Source organism: Malaclemys terrapin, chromosome 24 (assembly GCF_027887155.1).
Source record: "Malaclemys terrapin pileata isolate rMalTer1 chromosome 24, rMalTer1.hap1, whole genome shotgun sequence".
NCBI lineage: Eukaryota > Metazoa > Chordata > Testudines > Emydidae > Malaclemys > Malaclemys terrapin.
The window spans coordinates 14,737,348-14,758,984 of NC_071528.1; the positions used below are offsets into that span (position 1 = coordinate 14,737,348).

General features: G+C 63.1%; 1 protein-coding gene across 2 annotated transcripts in view; it reads right to left on the reverse strand.

Annotated features, from left to right (window-relative positions):
* Positions 1–1,723: 1,723 nt before the first annotated feature.
* The window catches only part of ANO8 (anoctamin 8), a 30,753-nt gene continuing 10,839 nt past the window's right edge, over positions 1,724–21,637 (reverse strand). Inside the window, exons 2-18 of one of the 2 annotated variants that reach the window (XM_054013744.1) lie at positions 18,463–18,573; positions 17,476–17,608; positions 17,177–17,315; positions 16,757–16,853; positions 15,955–16,071; positions 15,320–15,447; positions 14,793–14,954; positions 13,939–14,091; positions 9,042–9,168; positions 8,396–8,451; positions 7,818–7,892; positions 7,310–7,453; positions 5,852–6,541; positions 5,384–5,575; positions 3,657–3,788; positions 3,157–3,267; positions 1,724–2,764 (exon numbers count right to left, since the gene is read on the reverse strand). In XM_054013744.1, the coding sequence (XP_053869719.1) occupies positions 2,087–2,764; positions 3,157–3,267; positions 3,657–3,788; positions 5,384–5,575; positions 5,852–6,541; positions 7,310–7,453; positions 7,818–7,892; positions 8,396–8,451; positions 9,042–9,168; positions 13,939–14,091; positions 14,793–14,954; positions 15,320–15,447; positions 15,955–16,071; positions 16,757–16,853; positions 17,177–17,315; positions 17,476–17,608; positions 18,463–18,573 (3,245 nt within the window). In that variant the 3' untranslated portion in view covers positions 1,724–2,086. The remainder of the gene's footprint in view (positions 2,765–3,156; positions 3,268–3,656; positions 3,789–5,383; positions 5,576–5,851; positions 6,542–7,309; positions 7,454–7,817; positions 7,893–8,395; positions 8,452–9,041; positions 9,169–13,938; positions 14,092–14,792; positions 14,955–15,319; positions 15,448–15,954; positions 16,072–16,756; positions 16,854–17,176; positions 17,316–17,475; positions 17,609–18,462; positions 18,574–21,637) is intronic. The other variant, XM_054013745.1, reaches the window with a different exon arrangement.

Here is a 21,637-nt window from a genome sequence, read left to right on the forward strand (position 1 = left end):
ACATTGGTTATTGATCCTTCCCCACCCCACTGAGTCCCCCACCTTGAGCGGATTCTTTCCCCAGTCTGCCATGACGTTTATGTGCAAGCTCCTTATTGGGGGGGGGGAATGTCCCAGTTCTTCCAAAGTCACTGAGGGCTGGATACCCTTCTTCCCTGCCAATGGAAATCTGAAGCAATAACTACAGGGCGCTCTTTGTTCTGGAAACCATAAAGCTCAACATTTTGCAGACGCTGGGGAGGCAAATCCTGCCTCCGCCTTTTAAGCTGTCTAAAGAAGAACGGAAGAGAGTCTGTTAGGTTGAGGGGGTTTTTTAGTGCAAGAAATGTCGACCATGCATGGAAATTATGTGGCTCAAATTCGCTGCCCCACCCCTCGCTCTGTTCTTCAAGCAGAAAGATGTCCCAGTGCCGATTGGATTCTGCCAGCTGCCTCCTGGTGAGACTGCAGGGGTGAGTGATTCAGTGGTGACCCTCCTCCTGATCTCTGCCTCCACATCGCCCCTGTAGGCCTGTGCCCCAGGCCCCCTCATTCCTGGGCTCGCCCACTCTGTTCCGCCCGCTGTGCTCCCCCAGCTGGGAGGCTCGTGACTCCTTTGCTGTCCATCCCCAGCTGGGCCAAAGGGACTAGAGACTTTGACAAGGATGGCCCCTGAGCTCGATCCCCGTCCCCCGGCTGATGGATGGCTGCCACTCAGGTCAGGCAGGTGTGGTGCCAACCCCGTTCATGCCACCCTGGACTTTAGGGACGTGAAAGGCCCGTTAGCTCATCCAGCCCATCAATGGCCAGCTGTTGCCTGGGGCGCTGGGCACTTTGCCCACCCTTCGCACCAGCGGGCCGTCATGGCGACGTTGGCGCCAGGGTAGCAGGGCTTGAGGAGGACCTGAGCACAGGGGCCAGATTCAGGGGTTGGGGCAGCTGTGGCAACAAAGGCTGAGTCCTACCAGGATGCAGGCAGGGAGCGCCCCCTTCTGGTGTGTGTTTGCAATAGCAACACCAGGCCAAACGCCTGCAGTCAGGGGGACAGAGCTGGCAGGAAAGGGGATACCCTTCTCCCCGCGCAGGTGATGCCAGGGGCTCACCAGAGCCAAGGGAGCTTTGGAGAGTCCGTCCTGGGAGCTTGACTCACCCTGGGACGCAGGGGAAAGGAGTTCTGAGCACAGCCCAGCTGAGCTCCTGAGCGGCAGGTCGCTGTGGGCTGCTGCTGCCGCTGCTTCCCCAGCCCCATCTGCCTGACCCACCCCTCCGGCTTTAAGCTCAGGCTGCCCCTGGTTGCACTGCCAGCTTCTGTGCCTGGCTCTGGGGTGCTGCATGAGGGCAGATTCCCCACAGGGAGCGCTTGGGGAACATGCACCTACAGCACCCATACTCCGTCTGCCGCCCTTTGTGCCCAGAGCCCCAGCAGGTCCCGGCTCAGCTAGGAGACAGGGAGAAACACCCCCCTCCCCCCCGTGCTCAAGGGGGAAAATCCACCTGTGGTCCTGCTGCTGCCCCTCAGGCACGACCCTCAGCCCCCCAGCTATCCTAGCCCTGACCTCCCCCTGCACACACGGAGCTCTACCAATGCCCCTCACTCCCAACCCACAGCCCCCTGCTACTCCAGCCCCAATCCCCCTCGATATTCAACAGGCACTGCTCTGTGCAGTCACTCGGATGTGTGTGTCATGGGCCCCCCTGCAACGCAGTTCCACCCCCCAACGCGCAGCCCCCCGCTAGTTTTCCAGTCCTGGGCTCTGGCGACGCCCTGCCCCCACCCCACCCCGATTCCACTCCCGCCCCTCTCCTGAGGATGCTGAATTGCTTCTTGGCACTGAGTTGAGGCCACCGATCTCGTCACCAAAGCTGGGAGCAGAAGCTGCCTGTCTCAAGGCCCAAGGCACCCCAGCCCCCGAGCTCTGTTTTCCCGTGCTGCAGGGGATGGGATGGTCACTGCTCACCTTCTGCACCCACCTCCACTCTCCTGCTGGCGCAGGGGGGTGCAGGTGTCCTAAGAGCCCCACGCCAGGCTGGGCACCTCCTAATTCTGCTTGAAGAACAGACCCGGGATCCGTGGCTCCTTTGCCCGCCATCCCCGGCTCCTCCCCGGTTAGAGTTTATGGCCTGTGCTCTCCTCCTCGGCTCTGAGCTCACCCTCCTCCACGCCACCTTCGTCCACCAGCCCATTGAGGTGGGCTTTGCTGGGCGGCTGCTTCTCGCCACCCTCCGAGGACGGGCCGGGTCGCTGCGGCGGGGGGACGACGGCGGCACCGTTGCCCCCACCTCCCCCAGCCCCCTCGGACTTGCCGAAGTTGAACAGTTTGCCCGGGTTGAACGGTTTGGTGGGCGACTGGACCTTCTCGGTGCCCCCGTCCCTCTTAGTCTCCGGCGACTTCAGGAACTTGAAGCTCAGAAAGCCGGGCAGTTTGTTTTCGCTGCCGGTCGGGGACTGGGCCGTGGCGGTGCTGGCTGCCCCGGCGCCGCCCCCCGACAGGAACTTGCTCTGCAGCGGAATGATCTGCTTCAGTTTCATGACGTTGTTGGTGGCCAGCAGGGAGCTGGGCCTCTTGGGCTTCTCAGAGCTGTGGGACAAGCTGCCGGCCCCTTTCATTTTGGCCTGGCTCTTCTCGTGGCCGGCGTCCTGCCCGGCAGCCTCGGGCTTCCCCTCGTCCCGGCTGGTCTCGCGCTCCTTGCGGGCGTGGTACTCGGCTTGCCGCTGCCGCTCCTCCTCCTCCCGCTTGCGCCGCTGCTGCTGCTGGTAGTGGTGCTGTGCCTGCCGCTCGTGTTTCTGGGGGAACGGGGGAGCAGCCGGTTAGTGGCAGGGGCCTGGGACATCAGGGGGTTTGGGGAGCCTCCTGCTCGTCACGGCGCAGCTCCACATGCCTCTCCCCTGGGCTTTCGGTGCCTCCAGCCCCGGGCAGTGGTGACTCTGCAGAAGAGGGGCCGTGGCAGGGAGAGCAACCTCCACGCTGCTCCTTGACGTGCATCACCCCGGGCCGGCACCCAGAGGGCAGGCCAGTGACTGTGCAGGATCCATGAGACGACCAGCGAGGGGACAGGGGAGGGGTTGGGGACATGACGTCTAGGCTGAGACACCCCCACGCTTGCGCCGCGCGCCCAGCCGGGGCAGCTGGGGTGTGGGTGAGCTGCGGACGCTCGACCCCTGGGAGCCGGACTCACCTTGAAGGCCTCCCTGCGCTGATACTCCAGCTTCGCCATCTCCTCCGCCACCCAGGCCGGGATGTCAGGGATGGCCACCTGGATGAGGTACTTCAGGAGCAGGGCAAAGTGCTGTGGGGAGGAGACAGGCAGAGAGCTGTGGGGAGGGTCTTGGCCGTGCCAGCATGGAGCTAGAAGCCTGAAATCTGATCGGCCCCCTGGGTTCCTCGCCCTCTGATTCCAACCCGGAGCAGTTCTTCTGAGCTGCCCCCCTCCCGCCCAAGCAAATGCTGTGCCGGTCTGTGCTAAGCAAACAGCCGCAGCCCCGCTCCAACGAGAGACCCTACGATAACAAAGCCCATGCACCGCTCCAGGTCCAGTGACAGACCCTACAATAACAAAGCAGCATACACAGTCCCAGCTCTAACCAGAGACCCTACAATAACAAACCACATGCACAGCCCCAGCACTCACGAGAGACCCTACAATAACAAACCGCAGCCCTGCTAGCACTTCCGTACCTCCAGCACCACCACGGAGATGATGGCTCCCTCCGGGCTGAGCCAGGGGAAGAGCCGCTGCAGCTGCCCGCACTGACCGATCAGGTAGCAGTTCACCACGATGGCCAGGACGCCCATGGCCTCCATCACTTTCTGCAAGACAAACATCCTGGGATGAGACGCGCCACTCACCCCTGCCACCTGCGGGCCGGCTCTTGCGCCGAGCTGGGAACCCAGCCTCTCCCGCCAAGCCCCTCTCCTGGAGCGGCATCCGGGCCAAATCCGAGTGGCCATGGGCTCCTGTGTACCAGGTCACAACGCCACGGACTCAGATTTGGCCTGGCTGCCCCTCTGTCACGATGGCGGAATGGCCGAGCCAAATCTGCGGCCCTAGGCCTAGGACAACACGGGAGACACACTGAACTTTTGCTGAGGGTGGCAGATTGTCTTGTGCGGTCCCTGCGGATGCTGAAGGGGAAGGCGCAAGATCCCTGAGCTGCACCGAACGTGGCAATAGAGAGCTCCCCAGCTTGTCCCCTGGAGCAGGGGGCTCGCAGCTCGTGCCGCTGCCAATGAACTCCTTAATCAGCACTCTCTCCTCCTGGTGAGGTATTTGTCCCAGTAACATCCTGTGGCAGTGAGTTCCACTGGTTGAACAAGTGCTTCCTCATTTTTAGTCGTCATCAATTGGGGCCTTTTTGATTCCACTCAGCACCTCTTTGCTCCAGCCCTATGGGATAGGCTGAGCCGTCCCCCTATCTGCTTGTCATTGGATAGAATCAGACGTAACAGGGCAGCCTGCCCCCTTAAGGAACAGCAGGCTGGGGCCAGCCAACTCTGGTCGACGAGCCTCACCCCACTACACTGGTATGGGGGCGTAGGCTTTAAGAGGAAGACAGCCCAGCACTTGGGGTGAGGCGGGGGCTGGGAGCCTGGCACTGTCTGATCATTCCCGTCTGCCAGAGGCCCTGGCTAGGAGGGCAGACCTGACTTGGGTGGTGGGGATGATTGGAGCCCAGAAGCAGCAGCTGGACAGGCCGTTGCCGCTGGGGCCTGCTGGCGAAGAACGGGGCTGAAGGCTGGGCCCAGCAGGGCTGAAAAGTCTTTTGGTCCTGGCTTGGGGCGAGAGCATAGAGCAACCCATCTGGAGAGTCAAGTCGCCACCCCAGACACCGGGAGCCTGAGGAAGAGAGCAAAGCAGAGAGGCTGCGAGGCCAGGATTTTCCCCGAGGGACGCTCTGGGATGGCAAGGCCTGTGCTGAATCCTTAACAGTAACTCGTGTTTCCCGCCAGACAGCTCTTGACAGAGAATACATGGTCGTGTCTCCTGCTGGAGACATGCAGCCACCTCTGGAGTGGAGCACAGCACAGCGCTGGGGAAAGCGCAGTCCTGTATCCGTTTGAAAGAACCTGGGAGACTAGGGAGGTGAAAGCGGAGGATGCCTAGGACACTGGGGTGAGCCTTCCGGCTCCTGCCGCGTCAAATAGACCCGGGCTCCTCTTCTGCTTTCCAAGGGTAACAGATCTTCAGGACTGGGTGCCTGGCTGTGCCAGCTCTGTGCCATGCAGGGATCCCCTGTGCCAGCTAGTCCCCGGCAGCACAAAGCAGGCCACGATCCGGACCCTCTACAGCCTCTCCTGGCACTGAAAGCGCCATGCGTGGGCTCTCACACGAGTGCCCATCCTCCCAGTGGCTCTCGCTGCCCTGCGGAGATGGGGACCTGGCCACCAGCCCAGCCACTCCCTACCTGCCACTGCCCGATGCTCTCCACCCGCTGGCCGAAGGGGCGCTGCAGGCCGGTGCACAGCTTGAAGGCATCGCTGCGGATCTCGATGATGTTGTTGATGAGGGCGCACAGAGCGGCCAGGGGGAAGGCGGAGGAGAAGAGAACCACGTAGCCAAACTGGATGAACATCTCCTGGTAATCCTGGAACGTGTCCTGGGGGGAGACAAGTCATGCTGGTGCGAGTCCCTGATGCCCCATGATCCCGACCCACAGTCCCCCTGCAATTCCAGCCCTGGGCTGCCCCCCACCAACCCCGAGCTCTGCCGGTGCCCCTCAATCCTGCCCTGCTCGGAGAGCACCAAGCAGGGTGGATCCAGGGGCGCTTTGTGACGTGAGCACTCGGGGCAATTACTGAGACTCCTCTCGCCTGTTGCTTGAGGCAGGATTCGAACGGAGCCCCCGGGGCGAGAGGCCAGCGCAGCCCCTCACCTCGTACTTCTTCATGCAGCTCTCCACCTCGGCCTGGGTGAGGTGGGGGGAGTAGTTCTCCTCCGGTGGGTCAATCCAGGAAGCCCGGTTCCGCTTCCTGCCCTCCTCCTCCTCCTCTTCCTCCTGGCTTTCGGCCGCCCGGCCCCGCCGAGCCCGCAGGGTCACCGCCAGCGCCTTGGCTTCTGGGAGGGGGCTGCCAGAGGGCCCCTCGCTCTCCTCCTCGTCCTCGGCTAGCTCGAAGACGGAAGCGGGGTCCATGCCCTTCTCCACCATAGTGGGGCTGCCCTCCTCCAGGAAGCTGGCGTCCTCCATGGCACCCAGCTCCCGGCCCCGGCGCTCGGCCCGCTCGATGAAGCTCACCTTCTTCAGCTTTAGCCCGCAGTCCAGGACGCTCTCGTCCTCCGAGTCCGACTCCCGCTTCTCCTCCTCCTCCTCGGGGACGCCACAACCCCCATTGAGGCACTTCTCCCCCGGGGGCCCCTCGCCTGCCCCCTCAGGCTCGGGGCCCGGCCTGGCCGGCTGCTCTGGCGCCGTGTATCTCTGGGCGAGCAGGCGGAAGATGGTGTGGGAGACGTCGCGGATGTTCTGCAGGCTCAGGTCGCCCCGCTGGATCTTGCGGTAGAGGTGGGGCTGGGAGACCTCCTTGATGTTCTGCAGGAACTGGCGGGTGATGAGCAGCGTGGCCAGCATCTGGGGAGGGAACAGACGTGCCGGGAAGGCAGGTCACATCTGGGGAACCCGCTCCCCTGCCCGTCTCCATCCCGCCGGCACCGCCCCAAGGCTGGGCTCAAGCAGCCACTTTACAGAGGCTTACCCCGCCCCCGGGGCAAGGGAGGGAGTGGGGGGGGGCGAACAGGGGGTGCACACTGGGCTCAGCGACCCCACCACAGTTGGGTGAAAGGGGCCCACAGGGTGGCAGTTGATCGTATGGTGTTGATCAGCCTCCCCGCAGAGGCTGCTGGGATGGGGAGGGTTTAATTTCAGCTGGCCGCTGTGATGCGCCAAACTCATCACACCAGACCGCCCAACCAGCCGGCACAGGACGGCAAATTTCAGTCTGCTGCCAATGGGTGTAATTAGAACGGGGACCCTTGAGGCAAAAGACACGGAGCCTCCTTCCCTGTCACCTGCAACCAACTGCCCTAAGAGTGAAAGGCCCCATGTCCCATTTCCTGCCCCCTCGAGCCAGCCAGTCCCCCCGCCCTGGGGCCAGAGCTGGTGCCCCCTAGAGGGGAAAGGCCCGGATCTCACCCCCCAGCCCCGTGTTATTGCTCCTTTGCTTTCAAAGGCTCCCCTGCGCCCAGTGAGACCGGAACGGTCCCGCGGCTGTTCCCCTGGGCGGAGGGTCAGACTGTCCAGCCAGCTGGGCTGACCCACGCGGCCGAACTTTCCATGGCGTGGGATGAATCTGCCAGTGGGTGGCATGCACAGCCTACCCCCGCCCGCCACCCCTCCTACTTTGGATACGGCCAGGCTCCAGCCAAAGCTCAGGAGGCCCTTAAAGGAGATGAGAAAGAGGTGGAGCTGAAGGGTGATGAAGGGAAGGAGAGCGTCTCTGAGCTGACGCACGAGGCTTTGGGAGAGAGAGAAGATGAGCAGGAGCTGCGGAAGGGACAGACGAACACAGAGAGAGAGAGACAACGAAAAGGAGAAATCAACTGAGACCCCAAATCAAGGCAGGGCTTAGGGCGGCCCGGCCTGCGGATGGGAGCGGGAGCCAATGGAAAGTTTCGGCCTCTCTTCCTAAGGGGCCGGTGATTCTGGGGGCCCGACTTGAGACGCCGTGGGTCTGAGCAGCAGCTACAGCTCTGTCTGAAGGCGACAGGGGGCTGTGGGTGCCAGCAGAGGGGGCCACAGAGCTGCAGTGGAGGCCTTGGTCCAGAGCCCAGCTGGATTTACCGCCGCAGGGACCCCGCCGTCCCCTCCCCGGCCCGGCGCAGGCTCCCGGGGCGGAGACACCCCTTACCTCCTTCAGCCGCTCCATGTCTTTGAGGTAGAAACCGATGTAGAAAAGACTTAGGTATGAATTTACAAACTGAAACTGCCGGGGAGAAAGAGGGAGGGTCAGTGTGAAACAGCAAGTCAACCCCCCCCCTCAGGATTGTGCTCCGGGGCCTCCAGCTCCCCCCCCCCCCGTCTGATTGTGCCCATCAGGCCTGGGGGCAGCTTGAGGTCCCAAGCAGGCCCTAGAATCCCCGCTTGTTCTTAATCCTCCGGGGTGGTGGTGCCCAGCAGGGATCTCCGCGGCTTGCTGGGATTCTGGCGCGGGGGGTCCTGGGGGTCAGCGGCCGGGGTTGACAAACTGGGTGTGTGCAGCCAGAGCTAAAGGGAGGCTCCCCTCGCTCTCAGAAAGCCACAGGTTGGTACGGTCACTGCTGCCGACCAGCAGGGGGCGACGTGGTCGCTGCTCGGAGCTGGGGTCCCCTGGGTGGAAGGATTCTCCCGGCGGCTGATCGGCTCCTTGCGGTAGCCACCCTGCACCGCTGCGGCTGCTCCCAGCAAGGGCACCCTCCCCTCCTCGGCAGCAACCCCGCTCTAGCTTACCAGGACGATTTTAATGATGAGGTGTTTCTCGTAGGCACTCTGCAGCCGGTAGTTTTCTGGAACGGGAACCGAGAGACTCAGGCCAGGGGGTGGGGTGGGGGGTGAACGGAGAGTGGGGGTGGGGAGGGTGAGTCAGGGCCCCGAGGAGGAGTAACCAGCACTCTCCGTTCCCGGCTCCAGCCGCGCTCCGTTGGGCCCAAGCACCGACCTCAGGGATGCACCTGCCCCGGTGAGAACTGGGATGCCCGAGGCCGGATTAGCCCCTGGGACAAGCTGGAGCGTCTCCAAGCCCTGGACATGCAGCGGATTGCAAGTGTGGACGTGTTACGACAGCAAATGACCAGGATGGCCCCAGCCGGGCTCCCGGCTCCTGCAGCAGGATGGGACCTCCCGCTAGGAGCCGCTGGGCCCGGGGATTTGACCCCAGAGGACGCGGGTTTGGAGAAGTCCCCAGAACCCCAAATGCTTCTCCCAAACTGGAGTCAGCAGAGCTTGGATGGGATCATGGCCTTCCTGGGGGCTGCTGGCTGGCCTGCCCCAGCCGGATCGTGGGGGACCGAGCGGGCTGGGAGTGCGCTGACGTCCCAACCCTGTTGCCGCGGTGGCTGCAGACTGATCCCAGGCCCCCCGGCGCCCGATGACGCACCCATGTCGTTCAGCCAGTACGCGATCTTCCTGTAGACGTCGTCGCAGGCTGTGACGATGAGGGCCAAGGCGATCTTGGGCAGGAAGCGGATGAGCCGGGGCAGCTCCTTGATGCTCAGCACGAACTCCTGCGGGGACACGAGGGGCAGGGACGACGTCAGCCCAGGGGCCAGGGAGTCTGCAGGGTGCGGAGACACCGGTGGAGCCCCAGCGTGGGTGGCAAGTAGCTGCTGGCATGGTGTGACGAACTGGGCCTGTTCTCACGGTGGTCTGTGAATGCTGACAGGGGAGTGTGCTGGGATAGTCTGCATTGCAGGATGGGATCTGCCCGAGGGCGCCCGAGGGCGCATACCTGAGTGTGTAACATGAGAACCCAGGAAGGGGTTGAAGGTGAGGTGACTCCTTAGCCCGAGAAACTGAACAAAGGCTGTGGGAGGGGTCGCAAAAGGGGAGTGCTGGAAGCAGGCTAGAAGGAGGCTGGAGAGATGGCTGGGGGGCAGAGATGGCTCTGACCCCCCCAAAGGGGGGTGGGCTGGCATGCCCTGGGACCCCAAGCTGGACCTAACTGAGGGGGGGCCCTGTTGTCTGTGCCTGCAAGACCTGTCTTGGACTGTATTCCTGTCATCCAAATAAACCTTCTGCTTTACTGGCTGTCTGAGAGTCATGGTGAATCGCAGGAAGCCGGGGGTGCAGGGCCCTGAGTCCCCCAATACTCCGCAACAACTGGTGGCAGCGGTGGGATCTACTGCACCCCGTGGACGGCGCTTCCTGCAGTAAGTGACTGGGGAGCAGTAAAACGAAGGGGGATTGACGGGGACCAGGCCTGCTGAAGAGTGGGAGAGAGACGGTTATTACCCCTGGGAGTGTGTGACCAGCGAGAAGGACTTTTGCAGTAACAGGGTCCCCCGGGGGGATCGCAGCGAGTGGTCCCAGGGGCGGAGGAGTCTGCAGCTCGACCCTGGCAGAGAGGTGGTGACCTCGAGAAGGGCTGGCACACTAGGGGGCCCCCTGGGAACTGTGGGGAGCTGTGAGCACACAGGCCGGTGAGTGGCCAGCAGGAAGATGTATGCCAAGCGGCTTAAGAGCGACCTGGTGGAGCTGTGCAAGCAGAGGCGGCTGCGCATTGGGAGGCTCACCAAAGAACAGCTCATTGCCCAGCTGGAGGCAGAAGATCGCGCGAATGAACTGATCCCTGTGTCTCAGGGAAGCAGCCTGGCAAATGCAGCGCAGGCACCAGTGTCTGTCCCAGCTGGGAGTGGTCAGCCGGCTGCTGAGGGCGTCCCGAGACCCCTCCTTCCTATGCCTAGGGGAAGGGTGGGGAGGAGCCCAGCAAATACCGAAGGCGCCGTGGCCCCCCCGGCCAGCAGGGGGTCCCCCCGGCGAAGCTCGCCGGCCAGCAGAGGATCCTCCCGGCGACGTTCGGCATCCGGGGAGCGGAATTGGCTGGAATGGGAGAAAAAGCTAAAACTGAGAGAGCTGGAGGATCGTGAACAACACAGACAGCATGAACGGGAGGAGAAAGAGAGACAGAGACAGCATGAACGGGAGGAGAAAGAGAGACAGCATCAGCGTGAACGGGAGGAGAAAGAGAGACAGCGTCAGCAGGAACGGGAGGAGAATGAGAGACAGAGACAGGAGAATGAGAGACAGCGTCAGCATGACCTGGAACTGGCGAGATTGAAGGGCAGCGAACCCCCGGCTGCGGTGAGTGAGGGGGGACCCAGGACTGCACGGAGCTTTGATAAGTGCATCATGGCCCCATACAAGGAGGGGGAGGACGTGGATGACTTCCTGGAGGCCTTTGAGACGGCCTGCGAGCTGCACCGGGTGGATCCCGCGGACAGACTCTGGGTCCTTACCCCCTTACTGGACCCCAAATCCGTGGCATTGTACCGCCAACTGGGAGAGGCAGAGAAAGGGGACTACGAACTATTCAAAAAGGCCCTGCTACGAGAGTTTGGGCTGACTCCTGAGATGTACCGGGAAAGGTTCCGGAGTCAAGATAAAACCCCTGAGATCTCATATCTGCAACTAGCCGCCCGCATGGAAAGATACGCCAGCAAGTGGGCTGGTGGGGCCCAGACGAAGGAGGACCTGATTAAACTGCTGGTACTGGAGCAACTGTATGAGCGGTGCCCATCCGACCTGAGGCTGTGGTTGGTGGACAGAAAGCCAGAGAACCCGCGACACGCCGGGCAGCTGGCTGATGAGTTTGTAAAGAGCCGGTCAGGGGGTGGCAGGGAGGAGTCCCAAAGGAGCAATCCCACCACAACGCAGAGAGAGAGTCACCATGGGACCTCCCCGTGGGAAAATACAGAAAAACCCCATCAGAGGGGAACATCCGGCATCAGGACCATCCGACCCACTCAAGGGGACCCATGGGACATGGGCTGCTACCACTGTGGCCAAAAGGGCCACATACGGGCCCAGTGCCCCAGGCTCAGGGACAGACTGAGCAGGCCGAACCCACAGAGGGTTGACTGGGTAGAGACCCAGCCCGGCGAGAGGCAGCATTCCCAGGGAAGGGGGGCTGGCAGAGTACCACCTGCTAAGGAGGGAGGAGAGCCCCAGGCCAGCTTCTCTGGGGGGCCAGATGCTCCGGATTCAAAGTTCTCCGTTTACAGGGTTGGCGCGGGGCTGTCCCTGCGGAGCGAGTGCCTTGTTCCCCTGGAGGTGGATGGGAAGGAAGTTTATGGTTACTGGGACACGGGCGCAGAGGTGACACTGGCCCGGCCCGAGGTGGTGGCCCCAGATCGGGTGGTGCCCAACACCTTCCTGACCCTGACCGGGGTGGGCGGGACCCCATTCAAGGTTCCCGTAGCGAGGGTACACCTGAAATGGGGGGCCAAGGAGGGCCCCAAGGACGTGGGAGTGCACCACCATTTGCCCACTGAGGTGTTGATGGGGGGGGACCTAGAGGACTGGCCCAGCAGCCCCCAGACCGCCTTAGTTGTGACCCGCGGTCAGAGCCGGTGAGGGGCACTGCGCCCTGGCCTTGGGGGGGGTGCCTTGCCTGAGGCGCGGGACTCTAACCTGGTGGGGAGGGAACGCCCAGGGACGCAGCTCAGGGAGGCTGCAGCTTCGGACCCAGCGGGCGAGAAAGAGCAGGTGGCCATCCCCGTCCCAGCTGCTGAGTTCCAGGCCGAGTTGCAGAGAGATCCCTCCTTGCGGAAGATAAGGGACCTGGCCGACCTCAATGCGGTACAGACCATGGGACGAGGTGGCCGGAAAAGGTTCCTGTGGGAGAAGGGGTTCCTGTACCGAGAATGGGCTCCCCCAGGGAAAATGGAGTCAGGGGGGATCAGGAGGCAGCTGGTGGTACCCCAGAAGTATCGCCGCCAGCTGCTGTGCCGGGCCCATGACATTCCCCTCTCAGGGCACCAGGGAACCTGGCGTACCCAGCAGAGGCTGCTACGGAGCTTTTACTGGCCTGGGGTCTTTGTTACTGTCCGACAGTACTGCGGATCCTGTGACCCCTGTCAGAGGGGGAGGAAGGCCTGGGACAAGGGGAAAACAGCTTTAGGACCCTTGCCCAGCATAGAGGAGCCTTTTCGGAGGGTGGCCAAGGTAAAAAGGGCGGCTCTAAACCAAGAGAGCCCAAAGCACAGACCTCCAGACTGGAGCGCTGGGAGAAGACCACAGCCCAGTTGGAGCCCCAGAGGTATGGGGGTGGGAAAAGGGCGCAGGCCGCATAAACCTTCCCACATGCGAACTGCGAGTGCCATCAAGCAACCCCAACCTAAGGGGGAGCGTGAAACTGGAGGGGCCTGGTGTAATTCTCACCAAGGAATGGGAGGGATGCGGGGGCATCCATGGGAACGGGGGTAGGTTCGAACTTCCCCGGGTCACTGGCTAAAGTGACCCTGCTCAGTTCGGTCTCGAAGGGGGGAGAGATGTGACGAACTGGGCCTGTTCTCACGGTGGTCTGTGAATGCTGACAGGGGAGTGTGCTGGGATAGTCTGCATTGCAGGATGGGATCTGCCCGAGGGCGCCCGAGGGCGCATACCTGAGTGTGTAACATGAGAACCCAGGAAGGGGTTGAAGGGAGGTGACTCCTTAGCCCGGGAAACTGAACAAAGGCTGTGGGAGGGGTCGCAAAAGGGGAGTGCTGGAAGCAGGCTAGAAGGAGGCTGGAGAGATGGCTGGGGGGCAGAGATGGCTCTGACCCCCCCAAAGGGGGGTGGGCTGGCATGCCCTGGGACCCCAAGCTGGACCTAACTGAGGGGGGGCCCTGTTGTCTGTGCCTGCAAGACCTGTCTTGGACTGTATTCCTGTCATCCAAATAAACCTTCTGCTTTACTGGCTGGCTGAGAGTCATGGTGAATCGCAGGAAGCCGGGGGTGCAGGGCCCTGAGTCCCCCAATACTCCGCAACACATGGCACCTGCACCTGGCTCTGCCCAACCCGTGCTCTAGGAAGGGGACACGGAGCCAGCAGGGCGTGCGGCTGGCATGACGCCGGCCGGCCGGCCAGGGAGGAAGGGGAAGTTCAGCCACAGAGCACTACAGAGTCTCCCTCCCAGGCGCGGTGGGATTTAACTTACACACGCACGTGCACAAACCTTCCTGCAGACACACGGACACACTCATGGGCCCAGGAAAACTCTCCCAGCCACATGCACACGCGTGTGTATACACACACACGAACACACATGCCGGCGTGCTAACAGCTTCCTGTCTCCTCTCACCACGCCCTGCCCCATTCAGCAAACATCAGCCCCCACTTCCCCGGGGTGAGCAGACCAGCACGCAGGCCGGGCCGAATCGTGACGGAGCCAGGGGTTCGTGGTGCCCCTGCGCTGCTCCCAGGAATGTGGAGGATTTAGCGCCCGCTCCTGGCGGGAGGAGAGGCACCTGGCAGCGGCCAGCGGGGCTGGGCCGGGGAGAGCGTCACCCACCTGCAGCTCGAAGCATCCCAGCATGACGAGGAAGACGAAGGAGAGGCAGATGAGGCAGACGGGCAGGCTGACCAGGCACTGGAAGAGCAGACGTTTCCATGGCGGGTAGTAGAATTCCTCCACGTTGGTCACCGGGCTGATCCTCTTGATGCCCTGGAGGGGGAGATGGCAGCTTGTGACCCTCCATGGGCCAGACACCCCCACACACACCTGGGGAGATCCCGCCAGGATTTTGGAGCAACCAAGCTGGGGTCTGCCTCACAATTCCCAGGAGACCCCTGTGCCGGGGAGGAAGGGGGAGCTCAGCCGCAGAGCGCCCCAGTCTCCCTCCCAGGCGCGGTGGGATTCAACTTACACACGCACGTGCACAAAGCTTCCTGCGGACAACACGTCCACGGACACGCTCACGGGCCCAGGAAAACTCTCCCAGCCACATGCACACGCGTGTGCATACATGCAGGCGAACACACATGCCGGTGTGCTAACAGCTTCCTGTCTCCTCTCACCACGCCCTGGAGCCCTCCCGCCCACCTGGACGGGGGCCCTGCCCCTCGCTGGCTCCCGTCAGCATCAGAGCCCAGCTCTCAGATCCTGGTGTGACATGGTCCCGCTCGGGGGGCTTCCGGGGAGCTGCCCCAGTTCACACCAGCTGAGGATGTGGTGGCAGCTCTGGGCACTGGCGGATGGGAAGCCTTCGCCGCAGGAACCTGGGATCCCTGCTGGTGCGGAGGGCCTGAACTTGGCTCTGCGGACGGCTGCCCCGCTCCTGGACTAGCCTGGTGCCATCAGGAGTGACTTCACTTCAGGCAAAGGGGCTTTCAGGTCACCCTGGGCTGCCCACCCCCGTCACTCACCCTGAACTGTGGCCGGGGCTCCTCTATGGACTCGGCAGGCGTGTCCAGGGTCCCCCACTTGTAGGCGAACTCAGCCCCCCGCCGCTTCCACTCCTCCAGGAAGAGCGTGGCCCAGATGACGTTGAAGATGGCAAAGACCACGCAGCAGATATCGCGGCTGGTCTGGGAGGGACAGACATGGGGGCAAAGGGCGGGTGGGGACGGGTTACAAATAACAAGCAATGAACAGCAGAGCCAGGAATCGAACCCAGGAGTCCTGACACCCACTCCCCACTGCTCTAACCACTAGACTCCACTGCCCTCCTGTATCCCAGTGCTGAGAATAGACCCCAGGAGTCCTGACTCCCGTAATGAAATGACCCACCTTGTAGGCTAGGGGGAGATGGACACAGCACTGAGCGTCAGCCCAAGGGGGTGCTAGCGAGTACCGCAGTTCCCTGCCCCACTGCAGTGCTCCCAGCCTGACTGTCTGACCCCCCCCATCTCCCGGGGCTCCCCCAGCCCTTTCCCTGGCGCAGCACCCTCACCTGGTCGTTCTCGGTGAAGGTGTAGAGGATGGAGCCAAAGACGGCGGGGTACACCATGGCCGAGGTGTAGAAGCCGAGCCAGGCGAAGTACATGGCGATCTTCACCCCAAAGTAATCGCAGATCTCGTCTGCCGAGGGGAGAGCAGGAGTCAGCAGCCAGGTCGGGGCCATGGACAGCTACAGGGGCGGACGGAGAGGGGGCAGGAGATGCTCCAGTGCCTTGAGCCGGGCTCTGAATCCCGGCACTGGAAAGTGGGCACCGACTTTCCTGGTGGCTGCGTTTAGTGTCTGGGTTTCTGGGTGCTCATGTCTGTCTGGGGACATGTGCATGGATGGGGCATGTCCAGCGAGGGACACGTGTATGGACTGGGGCACATCCGGCAAGGGACATGTTCGGCAAGGAACACGTGCGCAGCTGGGGCACGTCCGGCTCAAGCACGTCCAGCGAGGAACACGTGTATGGACTGGCTATTAGCAACTCCGGGAGGAAATCCCCCTTTTCAGACCCTCCCCTGACCCCCTAGAATCAGGACCCCAGAGGGTCCTGGCAGTGGTGGCATCGCCATGGCAATGCTGCAGCACCGGCCCCTCCCATGGGGGATAACCGAGCTCTCCAGCGAGCGGCGGGTACGTACCCAAGGGCTGGGCCTCGCAGATCGCCTGCACCCAGGACTTCATGAGCCGGTTGAGGATTCTCTGCTCGTGGACGGGGAACACCTGCTGGATGACGCCGCGGGCCACCAACTCGGGGACTGCGTGAGGAGAGAGCAGTGAGGGGCCAGGCGCTCGGCCAGCCCCTCCCTGACCCGTGCAGCCCTGCCCAAGAAGACGCCGGGGTCTTTTCCCTCCCCCGGGCTCCAGCCAGGGCTGCGAGCTGGGGACAAGTGCCGGGGGATGATTTAGGGCTTGCAAAAGTCACTGACAGTCCCCGCAGGATAAGCAGCTCCCACCTCCCCATGGTTCTGAGGCTCCCACTGCCACACGCATGCACACACACACACACATGGGCTGCCCCCCCATCTGAACCTCCTCTGACTCTCTCAGGCACCCCCCCCCCCAGCAGCCTGACCCCGGCGGCACTACGCCCACCCGCTCAAAGTCTGAGTGAGTGGCATCGTGACCTGGCGCCCGGGGCCAGAGCACCACTCAGGTTTGGCCCAGCCCGAAGTGGCCAGGCCATGGCCTATGTGACACACACACACACGTACACAATCATGCACACACACATGTTCATACACACGCACACGCCTGCACACATGCCACCACCCCAGCCTGTTTGGAAATGGGCCAGATGAGACAGCCCAGTTATTTTCAGCTGGCGCCAGAGCAGCTGGCTAGTCATCTCCCTGGGCCCGGCTCGCGACGGAGATGGGCAGGGCCGCGAGGGGGCAGTGGGCTCCGATCGGCTCCCTCCCGCGGGCCGGGCGCCGCACTCACTGACAGGCTGCCCCTCCAGGAACTGGATGTTGTGCAGCGATTCCCCGTGCTTGGCTCGCAGGTTCTCCAGCCAGTACCTGATGATGTTCTGCCGTTCCTGCGGCCGGACAGGGAGAGGCAGGACTGAGCCCCAGGGACGGTGCGCAGCACGAAGGGACCCCTGCTTTACCACCAGCCCCCCACATCTCTTCCCATGCGCACAGGGAAGGCTGTGTAGGGGGAACCAGGACTCCCGCCAGAGGCCCGGGACGTTAGCTCCAAAGCCACCCTCCCCAATGGATTCCCAATCCCGCTTCTACCCCACGGCGCCCGGGCCGGCCCTGCAGGCAACAAGAGCTGCCAGGGGGGAGGCCTGACCCCACTGCAGTGCCAGGGGCCCCCCCAGTCCCAGAGACCCGGGGCTGGCCCAGCAGTGCCCACCTGGGAGGTAAAGAAGAAGAGTTCGTTCTCGATGTTCTCGTAGATATAATCCTCCTCGCAGGAGAAGCTGCGTGTGCCCCCCCCGAACTCGGCCTTCACCGGCTTCCGCAGCCCGATCTCGTCCGCCCCACGCAGCAAGCTGCCCCGGAGAGAGATGGGGGGGGAGCCGTGAGGGTTGGGTGACTGTGGAGCAGGGCGCGGGACGAACCCACACGCCTCTCCTCCTCCAGCCCTCCCCAAAGACAGCGGGGTAGGAGCGACCTAAGAGAGACCCCAGCACGGGCGGGGGCGCGACCTACCTCTCGTAGGTGGCAGTGACGAAGAAGGCATACACCTTGGTGTGCCGGTGGTGCCGGATCTGGATGATGAGCTCGGGGATGCCCAGCCGGATGTGGTTCAGAAGCCAGAGTAGCGTGTGGTCGTCCGTCATGTCTGAGGGAAGAGGAGCGGGGAGACGCCGGTGGGCAGCAGCTGGAGCAGGGAGCGGGCACCCCCCGCCCGCAACGGCCTGCTTTGTGGGCGCTGGGGATTTCGTGCAAGGCTCGTGGGAGTGCAGACGCTGATTCCATGTGAGAGCCTGGGGGGGAGCAGTCAGGGGCCTGCTGTCTTCCCTGGCCCAGCTCTGCTGACCCCAACTCCGCTGTTCCTGCCCCGCCCCAGCTCTGCCAACACCCCTCAGTCCTGACTTGCAGCCCCCGCGCCGCCCTCCCCCCCAAGCTCTGGACACCAGCATTGGGCCAAAAGGCTATTATGGGCCAAGGCTTGGAAGGGTCGGCTACCAGGAAAATCTCTGGCTGCTGCAAGGAAGCGAGGTAGCACCCTCTGCTAGACCCCAGTGCTGCAGGGAGCAGGAGGGGCGCCCCCCCTTCACAGTCAGTGTGACCCCAAGGCCCTCGCTAGGGGGCGCTGCGCTGCAGGGAGCGGAGTGAGGGGCGTAGTAGGAGTCAGTGCTGACCCCAATGTCTCAGCGCGGCAGTAGGGGGCGCTGCGCTGCAGGGAGCAATCTCTGTCCGATGAGCTGAAAGCCTGAGTGTTTGGGATCCCGGCCCCCCCCGGCGTTCTCCACAAGTGCTAGGGTGTTAGCCCAGGCATCCTGCCCTATCCCAGCGGAGATCATCCCATGCTGCCTCCCTCGTGCAGCGTCCCCTGGACGCAACCGCCTTTGCCTCTTCCTGTGGTGACACCGTTGCATTGCGCCGAACAGCTGCCACGTCCCACCCCAGAGGTGGCTGCCTTCCAGCGGCGGGCAGAGCGCTCCCGGCGCGTGTTGCTGAGCGGCCCCTTACCGGCGAAGGTCATCAGCACGTCGCAGTTCTCGGTGGGCACCGTCTTCATCCAGGATTTGTGGGACATGATGTAGCGCCCGGCCTGGAGCAGCCGCTTCCCGAAAAGCTTATCTGCCAAGGGAACCAGAACAAGGGGGTCAAGGCGCGGCAGCGAAGGAACTGGGCTGGAAATAGATGCAGGGGACATTGATCCCTCCAGGGGATGGGGGAAGGATGAGGCGGTCCCAGGAGGAGGGGGTGACGGGGTGGGGGCAGACCGAGCTGTGACTGGGAGGCCAGAGGCCGGGAGCCCTGGCTTGTCAAAGCAAAGAGGGGTCTGGGCGGCTCTACACTGAGCCGGGGCTGGAGCTGGGCCTCACCCTCAGGGCATGTGACCGGCATCACTTAGACTGAGCCATAGAGTCTTGGCCGGATGGGGCCATGCCAGGGGTGGGGACGAGCTGCTGGCAGCTGGCCAGGGCTGAGGGCTAGCACATAATCCACAGCACAACACCCCAAGATACAACACAGCTTGCACACAAATCATGACACAGGCATGACATGCATGATACACACAAAACACACACTTACCCCCTCGACACCTTACACAACACGTGCCCAAGATACACCCCCCCACACACACGTGTGCACCAGGTCACCCCAAACCCAACCAGAGCCATCCTCACACAAAGACACACGGGGACTCTCGCACATGGATCACCAGCCCCCGGATCAGTCTGGGCCCAAGAGTGGGACTGTCTTCAGAGGGCAACTGGAGGCCAGAGAAGGGAAACTGAGGCATGGCTGTGCCCTGATGGGGAGAAGTAAGCCAGACGCCTGTGGTTTGCCTTCATCCTGTCCCTGCATAGCCACCTCCTCATTGTAGGAGTCGCTCCAGGCAGAGGCAGGGCTGTCTCTTGGTTCTGGGTTGTACAGTGCCTAGCACCTGCTCCGTGACTTGGGTTCCTAGGCCCTACCACAATACAAATACCGAATAGACTTTCTCGTCTCCTGTCTCTGCTCCCCCCCCCCATCCCCCTCCACACACACACTTCCGTTCTGCCCTTTCGGAGATGATGGGACCAGCAGTCCGGGTCAGGGGACCCCAATGATGGGGGTGGAGGTTGTATAATGGCATGATCACATTCTCCTCTGTCCCGTTCCTCGTGCACTGAGCAGCTGCAGCCAGTGCAGGACCCAGCAAGGCGTCAGCGTGGCTCAGAGGATTCCTGCCAACGGGCAATGCCCTGTGCTCGCCCAGGGCCGGACTCCTCTGCCGTCAGCGGGCTGCCCGTTCCCCTAGCTCAGCCGGGTTCCTCAGTCTCCTCCAGACGTGACACGTGGCCTCTTGTCTGCAGTCGCCAGGCGGCCGAGTCAGCAGGCTCCAGGGGTTTCCTCTTGCATCTTCCCCTGTTCACGGCCACCTGTTCTGTCTCTTCAAAGCCTCATGCCGGGGGCGCTTCCATCAGAACAGATGAGCCAGAGCTGCTGGCGCTCGGTGGAGGGGATTATCTGGGGATCAAAGCCAGCCCTGGAAGGGGCAGCTCCCACTTATTCCCCTTCCATTGAGCGGGCACCCCCCGAAGGTCTCCGCTGAAATCCCAGCTCTGCAGCGGGATACGGGGGTCTCTCCCAGGAAGGCAGGTTCCTCCCTTCCCGCCCGCCTGTGCAGCTGCCGGCCTGCAGGCAACCCGGGCCAGACTCTCCTGGGTTTCCCCGGCTGTTCCTGGCGGAGGTGGCAGGTGGCGGCTGGGAACCCTGCTTTGTGAAACGGGGCTGGCGCAGGCTGCAGCATGACGTCCCCATTCCCGGCAGGCCGGTCGCTGGGCTGGCAGCTTGGCCAGGTGATCCGGCACCAGCAGAGACTGGCCAGATCCTCTCCCCAGATCAGCATGCACGCGGCTGGAACCCGCAGCTCCGGGTCAGTCAGCCTGGCACAGAGCCAGAGAACGATTTCCCCCTCTCTCAGCCATTGGCCAGCCTGTCCTACGCTCGCCTCTGCCCGGGCTCGGTTCCTCCCCTGGTGGCTGGGCCGGGCTCCCTGGCAGCTGCCCAGAGAGGAGCTGGACTGGCAAACGCTCCGTGTTCATCGAGGGACGGCGAGTGCCCCCGAGCCAGGGTCAGCCCAGAGGCGGAACAGACCTGGGGCTGGGCACCCTCCGGGCACGTGGCAGCACCAAATCCTGCCCCACCCCCAGTCAAACAGCCCCATCTCCCAGCCTGCCCCCTCACTCCAGCATCCCAGCCTGCTGGAGCCATGAAGCTCCATGCTACACCCCCCTTCCCCAGCCCACCTGTGTGTCCTCTCCCACCCCGCATCCCCTCACTTCTCCCACCAGCTTCTTACCTACGGCCCTCCCCAGCGCCTGGGCCCAGGGCAGAGCCGCCCCCTCCTCAGCCGCAGCGGGGGGCCTGCGGCAGCCCCTGCCTGGAAACACTCGCTCGGGAAGCCGGGAAGATAGGGGAACTGACAGGAGAAAAAGCAACCCGTCTCTATGGAAACCTACGCAGGCCCCACGCCGCAGCCCCCATGGGAGCAGGGGGCCGGTCCCTGTTTCCTTCCAGCCGGTCGCTTCCCTCCGTCTCTTCCTTTTCATCCTGGTCATCTCCCCGTTTGCTTAGCCAGGAAACCCCGACTTCAGGGCAAATCTGCTTCTTCGGGTGCCGCTCTAAGCCGCCCTGGCAAGGGGACAATGGCTGGACAGCACAAGCCAAAAATCCCTTGCACCTTGAGATGGCTCCCTCCACCCCCATCACGCCCGTCCTCGCTGCAATTAAACGCCACGAAACCGCAGCAATGGCACCCAGAAAGTGGAGATCCCCGGAGGGGCCCCAGATGGAGCTCACCACCCCTGCCCCTGCACCTGGGGGGTGGGCACTACAGACACACACCAAGGCCCGATCCTGCACCAGACTGTGTTCCCTCATCTCCCATCAGTGCCAGGGGGAGACCAGGGCCCCCAGCACCTTGCAGGATCAGGCCCGTGGACCAGGACCTCTTTGGGGCAGGGGAAGCTGCCCCTTGCTGGGAGCGGTGGCCCAAACTGCCCCGATGCTTCAATCCCCCTCCCGCCCCTAAAGCCATGGAGCACAGAACAGATGGGGGGGGGCACTGGGGAATCCAGGGGAGGTTATAATGGCGTCAATGATGACATGAAGCCCTGCCCCTCCCCTGGCACCTTCGGCTGCTAACGCT